An 18,866-nucleotide genomic window follows, 5' to 3' on the forward strand; every position below is an offset into this window, starting at 1 on the left:
TCCCTTTTTGCCTCCTGGTACAGGAGTTGGCAGTGACCTAGAGGGTATACGGGTGGGTTTTGACCTTGGTTCTCCTATGTGGATGGAAGCTTTGTGACTTCAGGTGAATCACTTTACCTCTCTGTACTACAGCCTTCTCAGTGGTTACAACTCCATTATGGCTAATTACAGCATCCGCCACCCGCCTCCTAGGAGAGTTGTGAAATTGATGAAATTATAGGAGGGAACTTTTGCTAAATAAAAGCCCTCTTTGGATTTTTCAGATAAAAGCGCTCTTCAGATTCAGAGCCAAGATATCTATGATGCTGTCTTGATTGTAAATGCATCAAATTCTAGAAATTTGGATTCTTGTCCCTGTGGGCTCTTGGGTGAGTTACATCCCATCTCTGAGACTCAGTTTCCCCATCTGGCAGGGGATGAGCTCTCCTAGCTCTTGTGTTGCGTTAAAATTGGCAGAAAGGCAGAAGGCAGAAAGGCAGAAGGCAGCTGTGAGAGCTCCCAGATGTGGCACGCCAGCCCCAGGCCCCTCATCTGCCACTTTGCCACCAGCCCTGCGTCTGTCATCAGACCCACTCCTTTGTTTCTAATTTTATTTGTTTCTGCTTTCTCCTTTCCTTCCCCTTGTTTTCCAGGGGTTCATCTGTTTTGCTGTGCTTTATTTTTCTGCAAAGAATGAGCTCTGGGATTTACGTATCAATTCCATTTCAGTTTTCTTCTTTATTGTGCATTTGTGGGGTGGTTGCCTGTGAATTTCAGTTTAACATTTTGCTAATTTATTTTTCCTCTCTTAACGGACTCTGCTCTTCAAGAATAAAGAACAAGCATCGGAGGGAATAAAGATTTCCTCCAAGCTGTGATATGTTGCATTCCTTGCTCAGGCTCTGCAATTGTGTTTTTAATTTCCTTTGAAGTGTGGCTTTATTTGGGCATTTTGGAAACCATTGATGTTAGCTTTTTGTTTCATTTTTCATTATTAATGTCAAATGACAGTGTTAGTACTTTATAGTTAGAGAATATGGCCTGTACTCTTTTCGTTTCTCTTTCCTTTCCTTTCATTTTCTTTTTTCTTTTCTTTCCTTCTCTTCCTTTCTTCCTTCCTTCCTTCCTTTCTTTCTTTCTTTCTTTCTTTCTTTCTTTCTTTCTTTCTCTCTCTCTCTCTCTTTCTTTCTTTCTTTTCTTTTTTTCAGTTTAGTTTAGTTCAGTGTTACTAAATGTTCTGTGGACACTTCAATAAAAAGATTACATTTACTACTTGTAGGGTATGCATTTCAATATTTCTTAATTCCATTTTAATATAATATCCAGATCTCTTATGCCTTCCTATTTTTTAAATTTGTTTCATTTGACCAAAATGTATGGTGCTTGCTAAGGTTCTCCTAGTAACACTTTTTGGACATTTTCTTTCATCTCTGATGGTTTTTGCCACATTTGTATGTGGCATCATTATCAACTACGTAGCTCTTCAAGACTTATTTTCCAAAATGACTTATATCAACACAGACTTATGTCTGTCACAGTTAATACTCTTTGCCTGTGATTTTTGCCTTGTTGTTGGCATTTCTTCAGTGAATATACATAGCAGGTAGCTGTGTGCTGGAATCTTTGGGTTTGTAGAGATTTCTTTTTATATGGAGAACAATACACAAAATCTTTTAAAATGAACAAAAACGAGTAGTAAAAAATAGGACATTTGAGGCTGATAAATGTTATAGAGAGGGGCGCCTGGAGGGGCTCAGTCAGTTAAGCATCTGACTCTTGATCTCAGCTCAAGTCTTGATCTTAGTTTCATGAGTTCAAGCCCTGCATTGGCTCCACACTGAGCATGGAGCTTACTTTAAAAAAATTAAAAATAAATGTTATAGAGAAAATTGAACAAAAAACAAGGGTAGGGAATGCTGGGGGTGTTTGTGGGGGTGATACTCTGATTTATTTAAAACGATTCCCAGGAAAAGACTCACTGAAAAGGTGACACATGGCAAAGACCTGAAGGGAGGTGAGGGAGTACATATGTGGAAGTCTAGGGAGAGATTGTCCCAGATGGTGAGAACAGCAAGTGCAAAGGCCCTGAGGCAAGAGTGTCCCTGCAGGTTTGAGGGTTAAGGAATTGACCTGTATGGCTGGAGCTGGATCTGCAAAGGAAGTAGCAGTGGGAAACAAGGACTGGGGATGAGGGGGGCGTGGCAGATCCCATGCAGGCCTTTTAGGAACATTGTCTTCTGCCCGAGTAAGTTGAGGAGCCAAGGAATGATGACATCTGATTGACCTTTCAACTTGTCTCCTTTGGTTGCAGAGTGGTAAATACTTCTTTCCTCGTGGATCCTGCCCATTTTCTCATGTTTAACCTGAGTTCTTTGGTTTGGTATAACAACCAGTGTGTTGTTGGGTTGAAAAAAACCCAAAAGCCAACATGAATCCAGAAGGATTCAGAAGTCTTTCTTCTTTTCCATAGGGAAATATTATAATATTTATGGCCATAATTGCCACATTTCCAGCATGATTTTTCTGATTCTGAGGGGTTTCTTATTTTCCCATTTCATTCTTTTTATTCTTCTTATAAACAGATAACTATTATATCATTGTTACTTTAAAATTATGTTTCTTTAAGCTTTCTTTTGTTATTACTAGTAATGTCATTTTGGTCTTATTACAAGCCCCATCTCTCCCCACAGAAAACTAAGGCTTTGGATTCAGATTTCCTGGATTGGAATCTCTGCTTCTCCATTTCCTAGCTGTGTACCCCTGGGCAAGTTACTTTGCCTCTGATTCCTTTTCTCATTTGGAGATAATAGTGGTATTTATGTCATAGAATTGTTGTGATACTAAAATAGTGTAAGTCAGTAGTAATCAGTAAGTGTTAGTGATTATCATTAATTGAATAATTATTAGAAAAACATAAATAAGAAAACAAAATATTATCCAGAATCCCACTGTCCAGGGATATCACTATTGATACTACTTAAGAGGTTTTCTTCTGTGTGTATGTATTGTGTATGTGTATATGTGTGTGTGCACTCAAGTGTGTATATTAAACAAAAAATGAAATTTTACTGTGCATACTGTGTAGCAGCCTGCATTTTTCATCTAACAATGCATATGAACACATTTCCTTATAATTCAGTAATCTTGGGCAACATCATTTTCATGTAGCCCTATAGATCTGCCTCAACTTACAGAATCATATTCTTATTATAAGATATGTAGTGCCTAATACCTATATAAATAATCCTACAGTAAATATATTTGCAGCAAAAACCTTTGTGCATAGCTTTAATTATTTCCTAAGAAATTCCTGATCTTGGAATCGATGGCTTTGAGAACATATGTATTATTACAGTGTTTGCCAAACTGTTCTGCAATCTTTTTCAATTTACATTCTCACCAGTGCTGTGTGATACTTTTCATTTCACCCACACTTGTCAACATCTGGTATTGTAAATTTCAAAGATAGAATGCTAAGATTATACATATTTTGTTACTAATTATACATATTTACATAATTTCAACATCATATATATATTGTTGAATATTTTCATTTGTATATTGCCATTTGTTTGTATTTATAAATGACTATGTCCTGATTTTTTTGCCTGCCATTTTCTTATTGAATTATAAGAACTTTTTACATAAGACAGATCATAATGACTTTCCTGATGTATATGTTGTGATATTCCCTCCTTTCATGTTGTATGTTAATTTTGGTAATATGCATTTTTCTTAATGGCATATAAAGCATCAGGTCAACTCTAATCAATATAATAAATATCAGATTCAACTGCCAGAAAAATTTCTCAGGTTTGTCTTCTAATTCCCTAATTGTTATCTGAATTATGCAACCGAGTGTTTGTTGTCTCCAGTGGATTTTTAAATTTAGTAATTGCATGTTTCTTCTGAAGGTAACCTTTTCTAATCTCAGATTCTTCCCTTTTCAAAGATGCATTAGCCTCTTGAATCTCATTGAAACTATGAACTAGGTATTTTTCAGAATTTTCTGTCTTTTGGCAATAGTTCTATTTCATGGGAGGTACTTACCTGATTTCTCATTGTTTCTCTTTATTTGACTGAGTTTTTCATACCTACTGTTATTTTTCTGCATCTGCCCATCCTTATAGATAGATGAGCACAGAAATGATGAGTGTCTCAGTTTTAATTTTTCAAAATCAGATGAAGGGAAAAAGGAGTCTTTTGTAGTTTTTGAAAATTTTCTTTGTCAGAATAGGGATCCTGTTCCCTGTAGCTATTTTGGAGAGATCCACAGCTGGAAACAGCTGCCCAACAGGCAGCCCTTCTGCCCTATTGGAGGGATTTTCCCCATATTGGTTTTGTGCAACTCAAATTTGGAAGGAGTCCTTGCGTTTCTTTTCTAACGGACACAAGTCCTAATTCAGAGGCAGTAGTGACATATACTGGTTCCAGCACACATAGCGAGGGCACCATGACATGCCCCATCCTTCCTGAATATGGATCAGAATTGGTGACTGTCATCTAGTCCCTGGGGGTCTGGCCCAGAGTTGTTAGTGGGGTTCTGTTGGGGGTCCCACTGACTGGTCAGGCTGGTCAGTTCCCCTTGATCTGTTGTTTCCAAAGTGGCTTAGACCATACATGGTTTAGATAGTACCTGGCTGGGGCATTAATAATCCTGAAGTGCACTCAGGCCAAGCTATCCTTTGGCCAGTGCTCCCTCAAACCTTCAGTTTACCACAAAGAGAAAGTCTTAGCAGCTGTTGCTGTACCCTTAACATTCTTCTACTTCCGCTGCTGGCTGATCTTTCATTTTCACAAGGAGGGGCAGGCAGTAGTCTCAGAGCCTTCGGTAAGCAACGCTATTTCCTTGGTCTTGGGTAACTCTGATTTGCGTCCGTTTATGTTTTTACAGTTACTTTTTACTTGTAACCTGTTGGCTTCCTTTTTAAAGTGAATATACTATTTAAAAAAAGAGACTTGATATAATGAAAAACATGACGTGGATCATAATGTCCAGATTTAGCAAAATCCACAAAGGGGGATAACATTGGCCAACCAGAGCTGCATGGTTTCTTACTATTACTTTAATTTGTGGGAGTTCCTGGAAGTCCCTGCTGTGTGGATAGCACCCTTCTTGATTGCCAACGAAAATACAGATGTTCTTTTATTTTTGTATTTCTTTGGGAAATTGGGAAGAGGACAATTGAATATTAAATGTGGAGGCGGAGAGGCGCAAATAATCCCTGTTTTGAATCACCTCTCCTATTTTTAGAAGCTGCTGAGGAAGTTTTGTGAATGGAGGGAAAAAATCATTCTGAGAACTGTGGATTTGGGTTAGAAAGTCTTTCTTTGGGAGTGAGGAGCTCCGGGATGTTTTTTCCTTCTAGCGACTCGGATATCTTTGGAATGCCTTTTTCGTTTCTCACTCTTGTGTTATCCTTTGAGTAGACGGAAACATCTTTGTGGTTGAAAACATACTGAAGCCATATTGTTTATGAGGATAATGTCAATATCCATAATGATGTTGATGATTTCTTTTATCACTTACTAAATGCCAGGCACTGTGCTTATCATTTTACATGAGTCACCATATCACCATATCTCAGCTTCACAGTAATCCTATGAAAAAGACTTTTTTTAAAAAGTAATCTCTATGCCTAATGTGGGGCTCAAACTCATGACGCTGAGATTAAGAGTTGCATGCTCGGGTGCCTGGTGGCTCAGTTGGTTAAGTGTCTGCCTTTGTCAGGTCATGATCTCAGGGTCCTGGGATCGAGCCCCACGTTGGGCTCCCTGCTCAGTGGGGAGCCTGCTTCTCCCTCTGCCCCACCTCCATGCTCATGCTTTCTCTCTCTTTCTCAAATAATACATAAATAAAATCTTTTTTTAAAAAAAGAGTTACATGCCCTACTGACTGAGCCAGCCAGGCGCCCCTGAAAAAAACCCTCTTGTTGTAATTTATAGATGAGAAAAATTGAGGCTCAGAGAGCCTAGCTCGCTTCTCTACTGATCCAAGGAGGCAAGGGCAGAGGTGAGATTTGGACCCAGGCAGAATTGGACTCCAGGGCTGTGTACTTACCCATTTAGGGATGCCATTTCTCAAGGAGTTAATACAGGGGACTTTGGGAAGGTGTGTGCAGAGAAAGCAACATCATGGAGACAAGTCTATAGTTATCCAAATGCTAGTGAGTGCCAGGATGCTGGGAGAATGTGATAAGAATCCATCGACCGTGGGAGATCTTCATAGCATTTTTCAGAATAAGAAAGCACTTAGTGGACAAAAAGGAGGTAAACACATACAGTATTGAATGATAGAACTAAGAAAAGCTGTGTGTATGGAGAGAGAGATGGAGCCAGGGCCAGCACATTACATCCCATAAATGCATCCAGAACATTCATTTTTTTCTGAAAACTGTGGAATAGTTACAAAATTATGTAGTATACCTGGTTACAAACATACATGTGCGCACCTCCCCCAAAAGAAAAAAAAAACCCTCAACACATTTCTTTAGGATACAGATGTCTATAGTCTTCCTCTCCTTAGCCTAACCAGCAAAATAATATCAAGTACAGTCATAGAATTTATCTCATCTCCCTGTCTCCCTTTAGGTTTAAGTTGCTGAGCCAGGAGGAAGGCGAGTACTTCAATGTACCTGTGCCACCCGAAGGAAGTGAGGGCAATGAGGAACTACGGCAGAAATTCGAGGTGAGAGGTCTTTCTTTCTATGTCAGTGGGAACTGTCAGTTGAGTCCACTTCTGTGCCGTTTTTCCCACTTATGGTGGGGTTTCTATCAAGGCCTTTCATGACTGCATGCCTTTGCAACGTTATTCTGTCTCCCAGAAAACTCCTTGGTATCCTACAAAACCCAAACCAAATGTACCCTGTTTTGTGAAGTCATTCCTGCCTCCTTGTCCTAACTTTTCCCTGAAAGTTCTCCTTCACTTCTTAGGTCATTTTGATGGTAGCTTGGGCTGGGATGGTAGTAACGGTGAAAGAAAGAAGTGGATAGGGGAGTGCTCCATTTTGGAGGCAGAGTCACTGAGGCCAAGGATAGAATCTGGATTTGGATATATTGGTGGGTTAGTGCTGTACTGTGAACAAATGGAATCGGTGATGCTGCTGACTTCATAAAATATCGATGGGTATATCTTCTGAAGATGAAGAACCCTTGGCCCTAACCTTGGGCTACTATCTAGCTCTGCTTCTACCTCAGCTAAGCCCTTTCCCTTCTGTGGGACTACTAGATCCCATTTTCAGCTGTGTGAGAGTAGCTGGTGTGTAGGGCACATCCTGGTTTTACAAAGAAAATGTTTTAGGGAAGATGAGTTTGAGTTCTTTCATTACATGTGTATTGAGTGATTTTAAAGTCGTTACATAAGGGAAAACACATTATTTTGTTTGTACGAACTCAATATACTGAGTCTGATGGGAAATCATCAATTCTAGATAAACAGTGACGGCCTGCTAACTCTGAAAAAATTGCATAAAATAGCTAAAATGAAATAGATTATTGTCATAGTTATTCATCAAATAATCACACAGGCACATAAAAAAAAATCGTGACCAGGTAAAGTTCTGTGAAAGAGAGGTCTGTGCTACTCTGGGAATTATGAAGGGGAGGGACAGAGAGGACAGGGAGGGTGTGATTGAGGCAACAATGGTGCAAGTTAACTGAGTACAGAGGGGGAAAAGGAAATTCCATTCAGGGAGGACAGCTTGTGTAAAGGCCCTGGGGTGGGGAGTTATATAGCGACCATGTGAAACTTAAGGCCAGTGTGGGTAGAGGAGAGCGAGCAAATAAGGCTGAGGAAGTAGCTGGTCATCACAGTAGAAGGGCTGTGCCGGCAATGGCAAGGGCTTTAGCGTTTATCCCAAGATCTGTGTTCATCTCCCCCTCAACTTGACAGAAATAGCACTTGAGCATTGACCCTTGTTGGACCCTGCACAAAAGTTAGACTGTGGTGATGGGTCTGACCCAGGGGATATCCCTTCCTGGAAATAAGTGGGATAAACACACTGGCCTTGGGCTTATCAGTCATTCTCCAGTGAACTTGATAAGTGAAGGTTATTCCTGCAGAGCTGGCTCAAGCCCAGAGGAGCTGGTAAATGGACATCCCATGCAGTGGAGCCAAGAACTGGACACTGTTGGTTAGTCCTTCCAGAGAATACCTTCCATCTCTTTGCTTCAACTTTTTTTTTTTTAAAGATTTTATTTATTTGTTTGAGAGAGAGAAAGAGAGAGATAGCAAAGGAAGGGGCAGAGAGTCCTCCCTGAGCAGTGAGCTGGATGTAGGGCTGATCCCAGGACCCCAAGATCATGACCTGAGTGGAAGGCAGACACTTAACTGACTGAATCACCCAGGCGTCCCCTTCCCTCAAGGTTTTGATGAAACTGTGCCCACTTGCTGCTGTGTTAAAAATATGCTGTTGTGGGTAAAAAAACAACAACAAAAAACAAGGCCACTTTTTTCTCATATAAAATGGAGTCTTGGGGAGCCTGGGTGGCTCAGTGGTTGAGCGGCTGCCTTGGGCTCAGGGCGTGATCCTGGGGTCCAGGGATCAAGTCCTGCCTCAGGCTCCCTCCCCACAGGGAGCCTGCTTTCCCCTCTGCCCATGTTTCTGCCTCTCTGTGTGTCTCTCATGAATAAATAAATAAAATCTAAAATAAATAAATAAATAAATAAATAAATAAATAAATAAATAAATAAATAAATAAATAAAATCTTTAAAAAAGTAAAAATAAAAATAAAATGGAGTCTCAGTTTGCAAAATGCTTTCTTCCATCCTAGGGCAGCTAGGATGACATTTCAGGATGCCACGGAGAACAATTCCTGCATGAACATAGCGTTTTGTCCGGGCCAGTTACTGGCTTCCTTTACTTCAGTAAAGGACTGTTTTATCTGCATGCAACAAAATGCATCCGTTTATTTCTAGCAAGAGCCTGCAAACGCTTGTTTATGCCTGAATTATAATTGCTCTGTACCATAGTTGCTGATTAAAAAAACGTTTCCAACAGACCGAAAATTGTTCTCAGACACACAGAGAAATTTCAGTTGACCTTGAACGTGAGAAATGTAATCCCTGTGCAATAACCAATTAGCACCCAGAATGACTCAGAAATTACTTTCAAGCCTCTTATGTGGAGAAATTCTGAATGACGGTAAAATCGAGCTGCTGGCATTGGGGTAATAGAACTTCATTGCAGGGTGAGCTTGGTGTGGGTACTGTCCAATGTGTGTTCAGAATGTTAGAGTTGGCTCGGTCTGGGGGGCTTTTGTCTGACCACGGGCTTGTCTATAGGTCAACGAAGGGAAAACTGCATCTTGGATGGTTTGGATTGGGCTTTTGGACATTCTTCGAATTTTCTTACATAATAAAATGCTTCCTCTGTGCCATTTATTATTTTAAGTGCTCTGGAAACATCAATGTATTTAACCCTTGCAATGCCCCTGAATAGCAGATACTATTAGCATCCCCGTTTTTCTTTTACGGATGAAGAAACTGAATCTCAGAGAAGTTAAGCAACATCCCATAGCTAGCTGCTCATTATCCTGGGTTGAGTTCCCCCAGCCACATACCATAAGGATTCAAGTGCAGGGAGTTTCTTTGGGAGGTGGTCCCAGGAAGCATCATTGATGAAGGGGCAGAGAGGCCTGGGAAGGTGTGTATGATGAAGCAGGTTAGCACCGCGGGCAGCTGGGGTTTAACCTCGCCAGAGAACTCTGGGAGTTGAATGTGTGCCTCGGGGTAGGGGTGGGGGTCCCAATTGGGGCACATGAAATTGCAGTATTATCCACCAGTTTAACTTCTGTTGCCAGCTGGTGGCTGCTTTTAGGGGACTTAACTAGCCAGCGCTTGCAGCTTAACTAGCCTCTGCTTGCTCCTGCAGCTGGAGAATGAGCCCCGCAGGTAGAGCTGCAGGTGTGAGTGGTAAGGAGCCCCAGCTGTAGAGAGGAGCATGCCAGGGGGAGGGGGTCTTGGCGAGACACCTGAGCCTCCTCTGTGCAATGAAACCTATTCCATTTGTATGGTCCCAGGGCCAGGCTGCTCAAATTTGAATCCGGCTCTGCCAGTTTCTTGCTGGGTGACTGCAGGCAAGTTACTTTATCTCTCTGAGCCTTGGGTTACCCGTCTCTAAAATGGGGGAATGACAACATTTCTTAGCTTCTAAGGATCGAATGAGAGAATGCATTTGGAACAGTGTCTGGCATGTCATAGCATTCAACTGTCAGGCCATTATTGTCATTATCAGCTTTCCCCTTGGAATAAATAAAGCTTGGGACGTATTCCTTCTGGTCTTTGGGAGGGCCAGTTCAGGATCAGGAGGGATCTATGGGGACTAAAGCCTACTGAGGCTTCGCCTCTGCTGCTTGGTACTGGGGTGCCTATAGGAGCTCCTCATAGGGCTGGGGGTTGCAGAGGAGTCTCTAGTTCAAACCAGGGCAGGTACTAATCACTCAAAATGCAGCCCTGGAGACTGGGTCCCGAGGTGCCTCTGCTGCCCTCCAGTGCAGTCTGGAAAAAGGCAGGGCTCCTGGCTCAGAAATGCAGTCTATTAGCTTTCTCTTTGAGCCCCAAGTTCTAGGGCTCTAAATTACAAGACATAAAAAGGCAACCATTAGTGTATTCCTGTTTCTGAAGACATATCCAGCCCAGCAAGATAGAGGATAATTTTCATTTTATGCCTCAATTTTAGAATGTTTGCTTTTTGGTGGAATATTTGCTAGGCCTGAGGCTCTGGGGATCAGGGAACTTTCAGAGGAACACAGGACAGGCTTCTTGTCCTCCAAAGGTTCACTGTGTAGGGGTCACAAACCAGACAGATAACAAGGAGGGGGGAAAACTTGGTGTCAGACAGTAGGGCATGGTGGGGACTGTGGTAAACTTGGGGAGTCCCAAGATCAAAGCCCCAGTCTGGTCACGTCCTGGTGGGAATCCCCTTCCTGGTTTCTAGACAGCTCTCTTCTCACTGTGTCTTCCCTTGGAGGAGGAGCTGAGGGAGCCCTCTGGGACCTCTTTTATGAGAGCACTAATCCTACCCATAGGGGCTCCACCCTTATGACCTAATAGCCTCCCAAAGGCCCCATCTCCTTACGCCATCACCGTTGTAGGGTAGGGTTTTAATATGTGAATTTTGGAGGAGAGGACACAAACTATAGCTTTGATAGGGGGCACAGACATTACAGTTCTATAGCCCGTACCTATGAGAAAAGGCACAGAAGCAAATTGAGATGGAGAGTGGGAAAGAGGGTTTTTGGTCCCGAATTCAGAGGAAGGAAAGTGGCTCTCAGGACTCAGGGCTGAAGCCAGTGGCCACTTGCAGCTCTTCAAATGGCAGAAAACAAAATGTCCATGAAGCAAGGTCAGATGGAGAAACTGGGAAGTTGGATTCCCTTACTCATGCTTCTCCAGCAGAGTGTCCTGGAACTTGAGGTGTCCCCCTGAGGCCCAGAACGGGGACTGGGAGCCAGGGGATGGGCAGGATTTGGATCCTCACAGGTTGGAGAATGCAGTGTGTGGATCAAATGGGTCCTGAGTCAGGATTCAAAGAAGGTGGGAGATGGGGTGCTGAAGCAGGGAAGACAGCAGGATGGGGAGGAAGGAGAGAATGTGCTTGAGCCAGGATATCTTGAACAGAACTCTGGGGCCGGAGCGTGAGGATTTGGGGTGATGGAAAGATATGACCCAAAAAAGGCAGTGCATCTTCTGTCTTGGGTACTTTGCTTCTTTACAGTTTACCTGATGAGCTCCTGTTTTAACCACTCACTCTCTGCCTGTAACCGACAAATGTCTGTCTCCTGATTAGATACCATTTATCAATCTCAAACCCACATATGCCATTGCTTCCTGGGCATGAATCCTTGGCTCTCCCAGAGACACTTGAATATCAACATATCTTACTACAAAATCACTTGACCATGTGTGTTCACGGCAGCTTTGTTAATAGCCCCAAAGAGGAAAGGATACGAATGCCCATCAAGAGAATGGATGAATGTAAATAAACAATGAACACTGCTCACCAATACAAAGGGATAAACTAGTGATTCATGCAACAGCACGGGTGAATTTCAAGAACATGACAATGAGTGAAAGCAGCCAGATGCAAAGACTACTTATTCTGTAAAGGGAAACCTGTCAGGCTTTTTTACAGAGCTTCACCAAATGTGTGGGTTTCCCCACACCAATAAATTCTATAGTCCTCTGTGGACACCAATGGGGTGTCCGACAATTTAATTCACAGACAATACCTGGAGTTAGAGCAGACCCCACGGATTAAGGCCTTGATCCCACAAGGCTGCCCTCCCTTTAGACTCCAGTCACAAATGGTGGGTCTCCAGGTCACCCACACTTCTGTCTGACTTGCTACCAATCAGGAATTCCCATTACCTCCTTCTCAGATTTGATAATTTGCTATAATGGCTCACAGAACTCAGGGACACACTTATATGAACCGGTTTATTGTATAAAAGGGTTAGGATAAAGGATTCAGATGAAAAGCTAGACGAGGAGATACACAGGGAAAGGTCTAAAAGGGGCACAGGAGCTTCCATCGCCCATGGGGTTGGGATTCACCATTCTGGAAGGTTTTCAGACTCCATAGTTGAGGGATTTTTATGGAAGCTTCATCATAGAGGCATGATTGATTATTAACTCAATCTCCAGCCCTGCGATGGGGCTGAAAGCTATAAGCCTCTCATCATGATTTGGTCTGTGCAGTGACAATCCCCCATCCAGGAGCCCACCAAGAGTGTCCTCATTAGAATAAAAGATGCTCCTATCAGGAAATTTCAAGAGTTTTAGGAGTTTTGCATCAGGAACTAAGAGCAGAGACGAAATACATACCTATTCCTTATTAGGTCACACTCTGTGATTCTATTTAACAAAGTTCAAGAACAAACAAAACTGACCTATAGAAATCAAAATCAGAACAGAGATTGTGTTCATGGGAGACAGGATTGGCTGGGAAGAGACCCCGAGAACTTTTTGAGAATGATGGAAACGTTTCCTCTCTTGGTTTGGGTTTGGGTTCATAGGTGCATACATTTGTCTAAATTCATAGAATTAGGGCATCTGGGTGGCTCAGTGGTTGAGCATCTGCCTTTGGCTCAGGTCATAATCCTGGGATCCTAAGATTGAGTTCTGCATTGGGCTCCCCACAGGGGAGCCTATGTCTCTGCCTATGTCTCTGTCTTTCTCTGTGTGTCTCTCATGAATAAATAAAAGCTTTTTAAAATTCATAGAACTATACGCTTGAGATTTATGCATTTCAGTGTATCCACTGTAATTTTATTTATTTATTTATTTATTTATTTATTTATTTATTTATTTATTTATTTATTTAAAGATTTTTATTTATTTATTCATGAGAGACACGGAGAGAGAATTTTTATTTTTATTTATTGTTAAAGATTTATTTATTTGAAAGAGAGAGAGAGAGCTTGAGCAGGGGGAGAGGCAGAAGGAGAGAGAGAGAGAGAGAGAGAGAGAGAGAGACTCAAGCAGACTCTGCTGAGTACAGAGCCTGACACAGGTCTTGATCTCACAACCCTGAAATCATGACCTGAGCTGAAATCAAGAGTTGGACACTCAACTGACTGAGCCACGCAGGCAGCCCTCCACTGTAATTTGGAAAAGAGAAAGAAGAAAAATGGTGGACACTTTGTCAGGAGCACAAATGGTATGATGACCATGAACATGCATCCTGAGGGAGAAATAAACCTTGCAGCATAAGCCACTGTGGGGAAGGGGAAGTCTCAGCGTGTCCCAAGTCAGAGTCTTCACACCCTCTTACCCATACCTCCAATTTGTCATTCCTCCACTTCTCTTCTGAGTGGAAAGTGCCGCCATCCTGTCCTCCCAGGTGCTCAAGACAGAAGCTAAGGACTCGTCCCTTCATCCCTTATCCCCTTCCCAGGCTGCACCCAGCTCTGATGAGTCTACCTCCAAGTCCATCCACTTTGTTCTGTCTGCACTGCAGACACCCTTGAGGTCAGGCCCCACCATCTCGCACCTTGATGACTATGGTCATTTCTTTCTAATGGTTCCCAGACTCACCTTCAAATGGTCTTTTCACTGGACCAAGGGTGATATTCTAAATGGAATATGATCATACCATAGGCTCCTTAAAGCCTTTTTTAAAAAAATTTATTTGAGAGAGAGAGTGGGGCCGACAGGGAGAAAGACTCTCAAGCAAATTCCTCACTGAGCTCAGATCCCGATATGGAGCTTAATCCCATAACTGTGAGATCATGATCTGAGCTGAAACCAAGAGTCAGAGCTTAACCGACTGAGCCATCCAGGTGCCCCACCTTAGAGCCTCTAGATTCATACTCAGAATCAGCACTGACCTCTTGACAGGGTTGACTTGGTCCTTCTTGCCTTTGGGCTACATCCTGTGCCACATGGACCTTGCATTTTGTGCTCCGGCCAAACTAAACAGCGTTTGATTCTTCAAGTGTGTCTTGCTCTCTACTCCCTAAATGCTGTTTCTGTGGCTGACATCAAGTTGTTGACCTGAATAACTCTAGAATATCCTTGGGATACAAGGTGTAGGACCTAGTCCCTGCTGCAGTGCACATTCTTTGAGCATCCATAGTTGTTTGTCTCTGTGATTGAGCTTCAGCATCTCGATCATAGCACATAGCAGGCACTTGATGAGTATTTTTGAATGAAAGACTCTTTTACGATATTTAAAACCCTGAAAAAATGTTTGTTGCTTCTTTGTCTTTAAAAGACTACCGAATAAAGGTGCCTGGGTGGCTCAGTCGGTTGAGCATCCGACTCTTGGTTTTAGCTCAGGTCATGATCTTGGTGTCCTGAGATCAAGCCCCATGTTGGGCTCCGTGCTCAGCATGGGGTCTGCTTCTCCCTCTCCCTCAGCCCCTCCTCCCCCTTCTCTCTCTCTGGAATAAATAAATAAAATCCTTAAAAAATGACAATTGAATTATTATTCAACAACTATAATAGCTGCCATTCATTGAGCACCTAGTATGTGCTAGGAATGGTGCTAAGAACTCTGAGATACATTCTCTCATGTCCTGATCTCTGTTTGTTTGAAAAAGCGACTGCAGTTTAGAAAGGTTCATTTACCAAAGGTAAGTGCCCACTCTGTGTTGGGTACTGCTCTAGACATCAGGGGGAAAAACAATAGACAAAATCCTTGACTTCATGGAGCTTATGTTCTAGTGTGAGACAAGATGAGAAATTAAGAAATGAGTAAATATCAGGTTTGTAGGATGGTGATAAGGAAAGGCTGTCTTTTTTTTTTTTTTTTAGGATTTTATTTGAGAGAAAGCAGAGGGAGAGGGACACGCAGACTCTGTGCTGAGCTCAGAGCCTGACATGGGACCCAATCCCACGACCCTGAGATCATGACCTGAGCCAAAACCAGGTGGATGCTTAACTGACTGAGCCACCCAGGCACCCTGGGAAAGGCTGTCTTATCTGAAGTGAAGAAGCTGTGGGAAAGAACTCCAAGCACAGGGGACAGCAAGTGCAAAGGCCCAGGGGCAATGATGTGTTTGGTGCTTTCAGAGAACAGCAGTGAGGCTAGGGTGATGCAAGGAGAAGAGGCCCAAAATCAGAGAAGGTACACAGGGGCTGGGTCATCTCTGGCCTTTGGCCTTTTCTCTGAGAGAGATGCTGAAATATGGGATGTCTAGGCAGAGGAGCATCCTGAGCTGATGACTTCCTCAGAATTATGCTGCTTATCCACACCAGCATCAGGATTATTAGCCCTAGAGGCAACTCCAGTAACAAAGTCCTGGAGGTTGCCGCTCTCACTGCTGACCTCCTCTTCTCTCCTCATTGCTGCCATTCTATTCTTTTTTTTTTTTTTTTTTTAGAATTTATTTACTCTTTCATGAGAGACACATACACAGAGGGGCAGAGACATAGGCAGAGAGAGAAGGAGGCTCCCCCCGCAGGGAGTCCAATGTGGGACTCAATCCCAGGACCCCAGGATCCCAAGCCAAAGGCAGATGCTCAACCACTGAGCCACCCAGTGTCCCAATTTGCTCCATTCTGAGCCACCATTCTGCTGCTCACAGCAGTAAGACCCTCCCCTGCTACGCTGAGGACTGACATGGGCCTCACCCATCCACTTACCCACATAGCATAAAACTGTATTAGTTGTTAGGGAAGTTGCAGAGGTAGAGTCTGTGCCTTCACAGAGCTTCCAGTATGTTGGGGGAAACAAGGGAACAGTTACCATCTAGTATAAATGGGAAGTGAAATGGATGAAGGAAGCAAATAAGGACACTTAATCCAGGCAGACAGTCAAGGAAGGCTTCCCTGGGGAAGTGGAAACATGAAGCAGGCGTAACTTGGTTGGCAAAAGAGACAACAGCCATCCCCAGAGCAGCAAGAGCCGGTGCAATGGGCCTGAAGTGGGAAGTGAAAGGAGAATGAATCTGGGTTATAGGGAAGGGTCCAAGAAGTGATAAGAGGCTGGAGAATCTGATCATACTGGGCCATGTAGGCCAGTGAAAGCACTGAGGTCTTTATCCCAAACCTAGTGGGTCACAACTGAAGCATTTTAAGCTGGTGGTGACTTGGTTGGGTATGAAGAAGTGGAAACTCGCTCTGGTTGCATGAAAAGCCCAGTGAGGGGGGAACCATGGTGGGTTGTCCAGGTGCAACATGATGGCAGGTGGTGGTGGTGAAAATGAAAGGCAGATGAATTCTAGAGACAGCTAAGAGGAAGAAAGGACTCTTCCTGGTGGTGGCTGAGGCATGATGGGTGAAAGAGAAACAGAGACATCAAGGGTGACTTCAGGGTGTCAGGCTTACGGAGTGGATGTTGGCCGTGCTCTTCATTGAGATGCGGGCCGGGGGAGGCAGCGAGCTGCAGGAACCGCAACTCACGGCATGTACCTGTGGCTTCCTACAAGGGCATCCTCAAACCCTAACATTGTTTTCTGTGTGCTTCCTCTGCCAGAGAGCCAAGATCAGCCAGGGGACCAAGGCTCCAGAAGAAAAGACGACCAACACCATATCCAAACTTGACAACAATGGAAACAGAGACCGAATGAAACTGACAGATTTTAACTTCCTGATGGTGCTGGGGAAAGGAAGCTTTGGCAAGGTACGGTATGGTGTGGGGGCTGCACCCACTCCAGGACAGGTGACAAGGGAGGCACATTTGCTGTTCATGTGGGGCTACATTCCAACGAGGGAGAGGGTAAAAAGGAAATAAACACAACACTGTAGTTTATAATAAAAACCGTGAAGAAAATGAATAGTGTGCTGTGGGCCACAAACAAATCAAGAGGGGAGGCCCACTTAGACCATCTGAGAAGGTGAGCCTTGAAGGATGAGATGCACTAGCTATTCATACCAAAAGCAGGAATGAATGTTGCCAGCAGTGAGAATAGCAAGTGCAAAGGTCCTGAGGTAGAGAAGGGCCTGGTACATACTAGGCACCATCAGAAGGTGTTGAGGCCAAATGTCATGTGCAGGGCGAGGTAGTAGGATGTGAGGTTGCAGAGATGGGCAGGGGCCTGATCCTGCAAAGCCTTGTGAGCTGTGATGAAGAGTTTGGATCTTACTCACAGCGCAGTGGGGAGCCATTGAAAGTTTTTAAGCAGAGGAGTGACATGATCTGATGTGCCTTTCAGAAGAGATCCCTTTTGCAGCCAAGAATGGGAACCATTCCTCTCAAACAGCAGTGGAGTTGAAGGATGACCCTGGGACTCATAGAGTGGTTCTGGAACCTTTTATAGATACTGGGAGACACTGTTTTACTAAAGTCAAGATTGTGTTATAAGTATTCCTGAGTTGTTTAGTGTTGTTTTAAGTCTTTTAATCCCTTTGTGTGCTGCAAACATGTCTAGTATAAATCTCATACCATGAACTCTAGTGTGTGAAAAATACCAATTTCTTCTCCATCTCTGTAGCCTAAGCCCCAAATCTGGGAGTTGTCCTGGAGTTAATCTTATCCGTGTGAAACGTATTCACGAATCCTAACAGATCTTTCTCCAAAGCAGGCCACTCATTTACTGATTTCTCTCCCTCTTCAGGCATAATTAAACCCTGTATACCACCTGGACCACCGCCCTAATCTAAACTGTGTATCTAATCTAAACCCCGTATACCACCTGGACCACTGCAGAAGTTCCTAGCTGGCCTCCCTGCTTCCGCTCTGGTTCCCTGTAATCAATACACTTTCCATTTAGCGGCTTGAGTCATTTTGTCAAAGTTGCATTAGGTCAAGGCACTCCCTATGATTAAAACTCTCCGATGGCTTCCCGTCACATCGGGGTAAATTTCACACTCTGTCCTGGGCTGACATCACTCTTTACAGTCTAATCCCAGTTCTCTGCCTGACAACTTCAATTTCTTGCCCCTGTCACCCATAGTGCTCTGACCACAGTGGTCTTTGGGTTTTTGAAACATACAAAGCTCCTTCCTCCTTAGAGCTCTTGTGATGCTATTTCCTTTGTGTTTTGCCTGGCTGGTTCCTTCTTATAATTCCCATTGCAACCTAGACAATACCTCTTCTGAGAAGCCTTCCTGGACCATCTCCTCAGCTGCTCATTCATTCCCGGTTATATTCTTCTCTCTCATAACAATCATCACTAGATGGTATTCCTTTTGTTTGTTTATTGGTTCGTCTCTCTTCTAAGACCTAAGCACCTTGAGAAGAGGACCCTCTCTGACCTGTTCACTGCTGTACTTCTAGTGCCTCTGGATTGAATCCACTCAGGGTTTGGACAGAATGCATGGATTTTCTCTGTCCGTGGATCACAGAGTCATCTGCTGAGATGGAATAAGTGATCTGAATTGTGGCCCAGAGTTTGCAGGGCTTGGGCATGAAATGAGAATGACAGTAGGAAAATACAGTAAAATTACTGAGAAGCTCTCTGAACTTGGTAATGAAAGCGGCCATGCCTCTGTGTGATT

The 18,866-nt window shown here is 43.3% G+C and overlaps 1 protein-coding gene across 3 annotated transcripts in view; it reads left to right on the forward strand.

Moving 5' to 3' along the window:
* The window catches only part of PRKCB (protein kinase C beta), a 328,355-nt gene that overhangs the window by 224,036 nt on the left and 85,453 nt on the right, over window positions 1–18,866 (forward strand). For all 3 annotated transcript variants that reach the window (XM_055340824.1, XM_055340826.1, XM_055340825.1), the window contains 2 exons: window positions 6,571–6,667; window positions 16,903–17,049. In XM_055340824.1, coding sequence (XP_055196799.1) covers window positions 6,571–6,667; window positions 16,903–17,049 — 244 coding nt within the window. The remainder of the gene's footprint in view (window positions 1–6,570; window positions 6,668–16,902; window positions 17,050–18,866) is intronic.

The sequence above is a fragment of the Nyctereutes procyonoides genome, unplaced genomic scaffold, assembly GCF_905146905.1.
Source record: "Nyctereutes procyonoides isolate TBG_1078 unplaced genomic scaffold, NYPRO_anot_genome, whole genome shotgun sequence".
Lineage (NCBI taxonomy): Eukaryota > Metazoa > Chordata > Mammalia > Carnivora > Canidae > Nyctereutes > Nyctereutes procyonoides.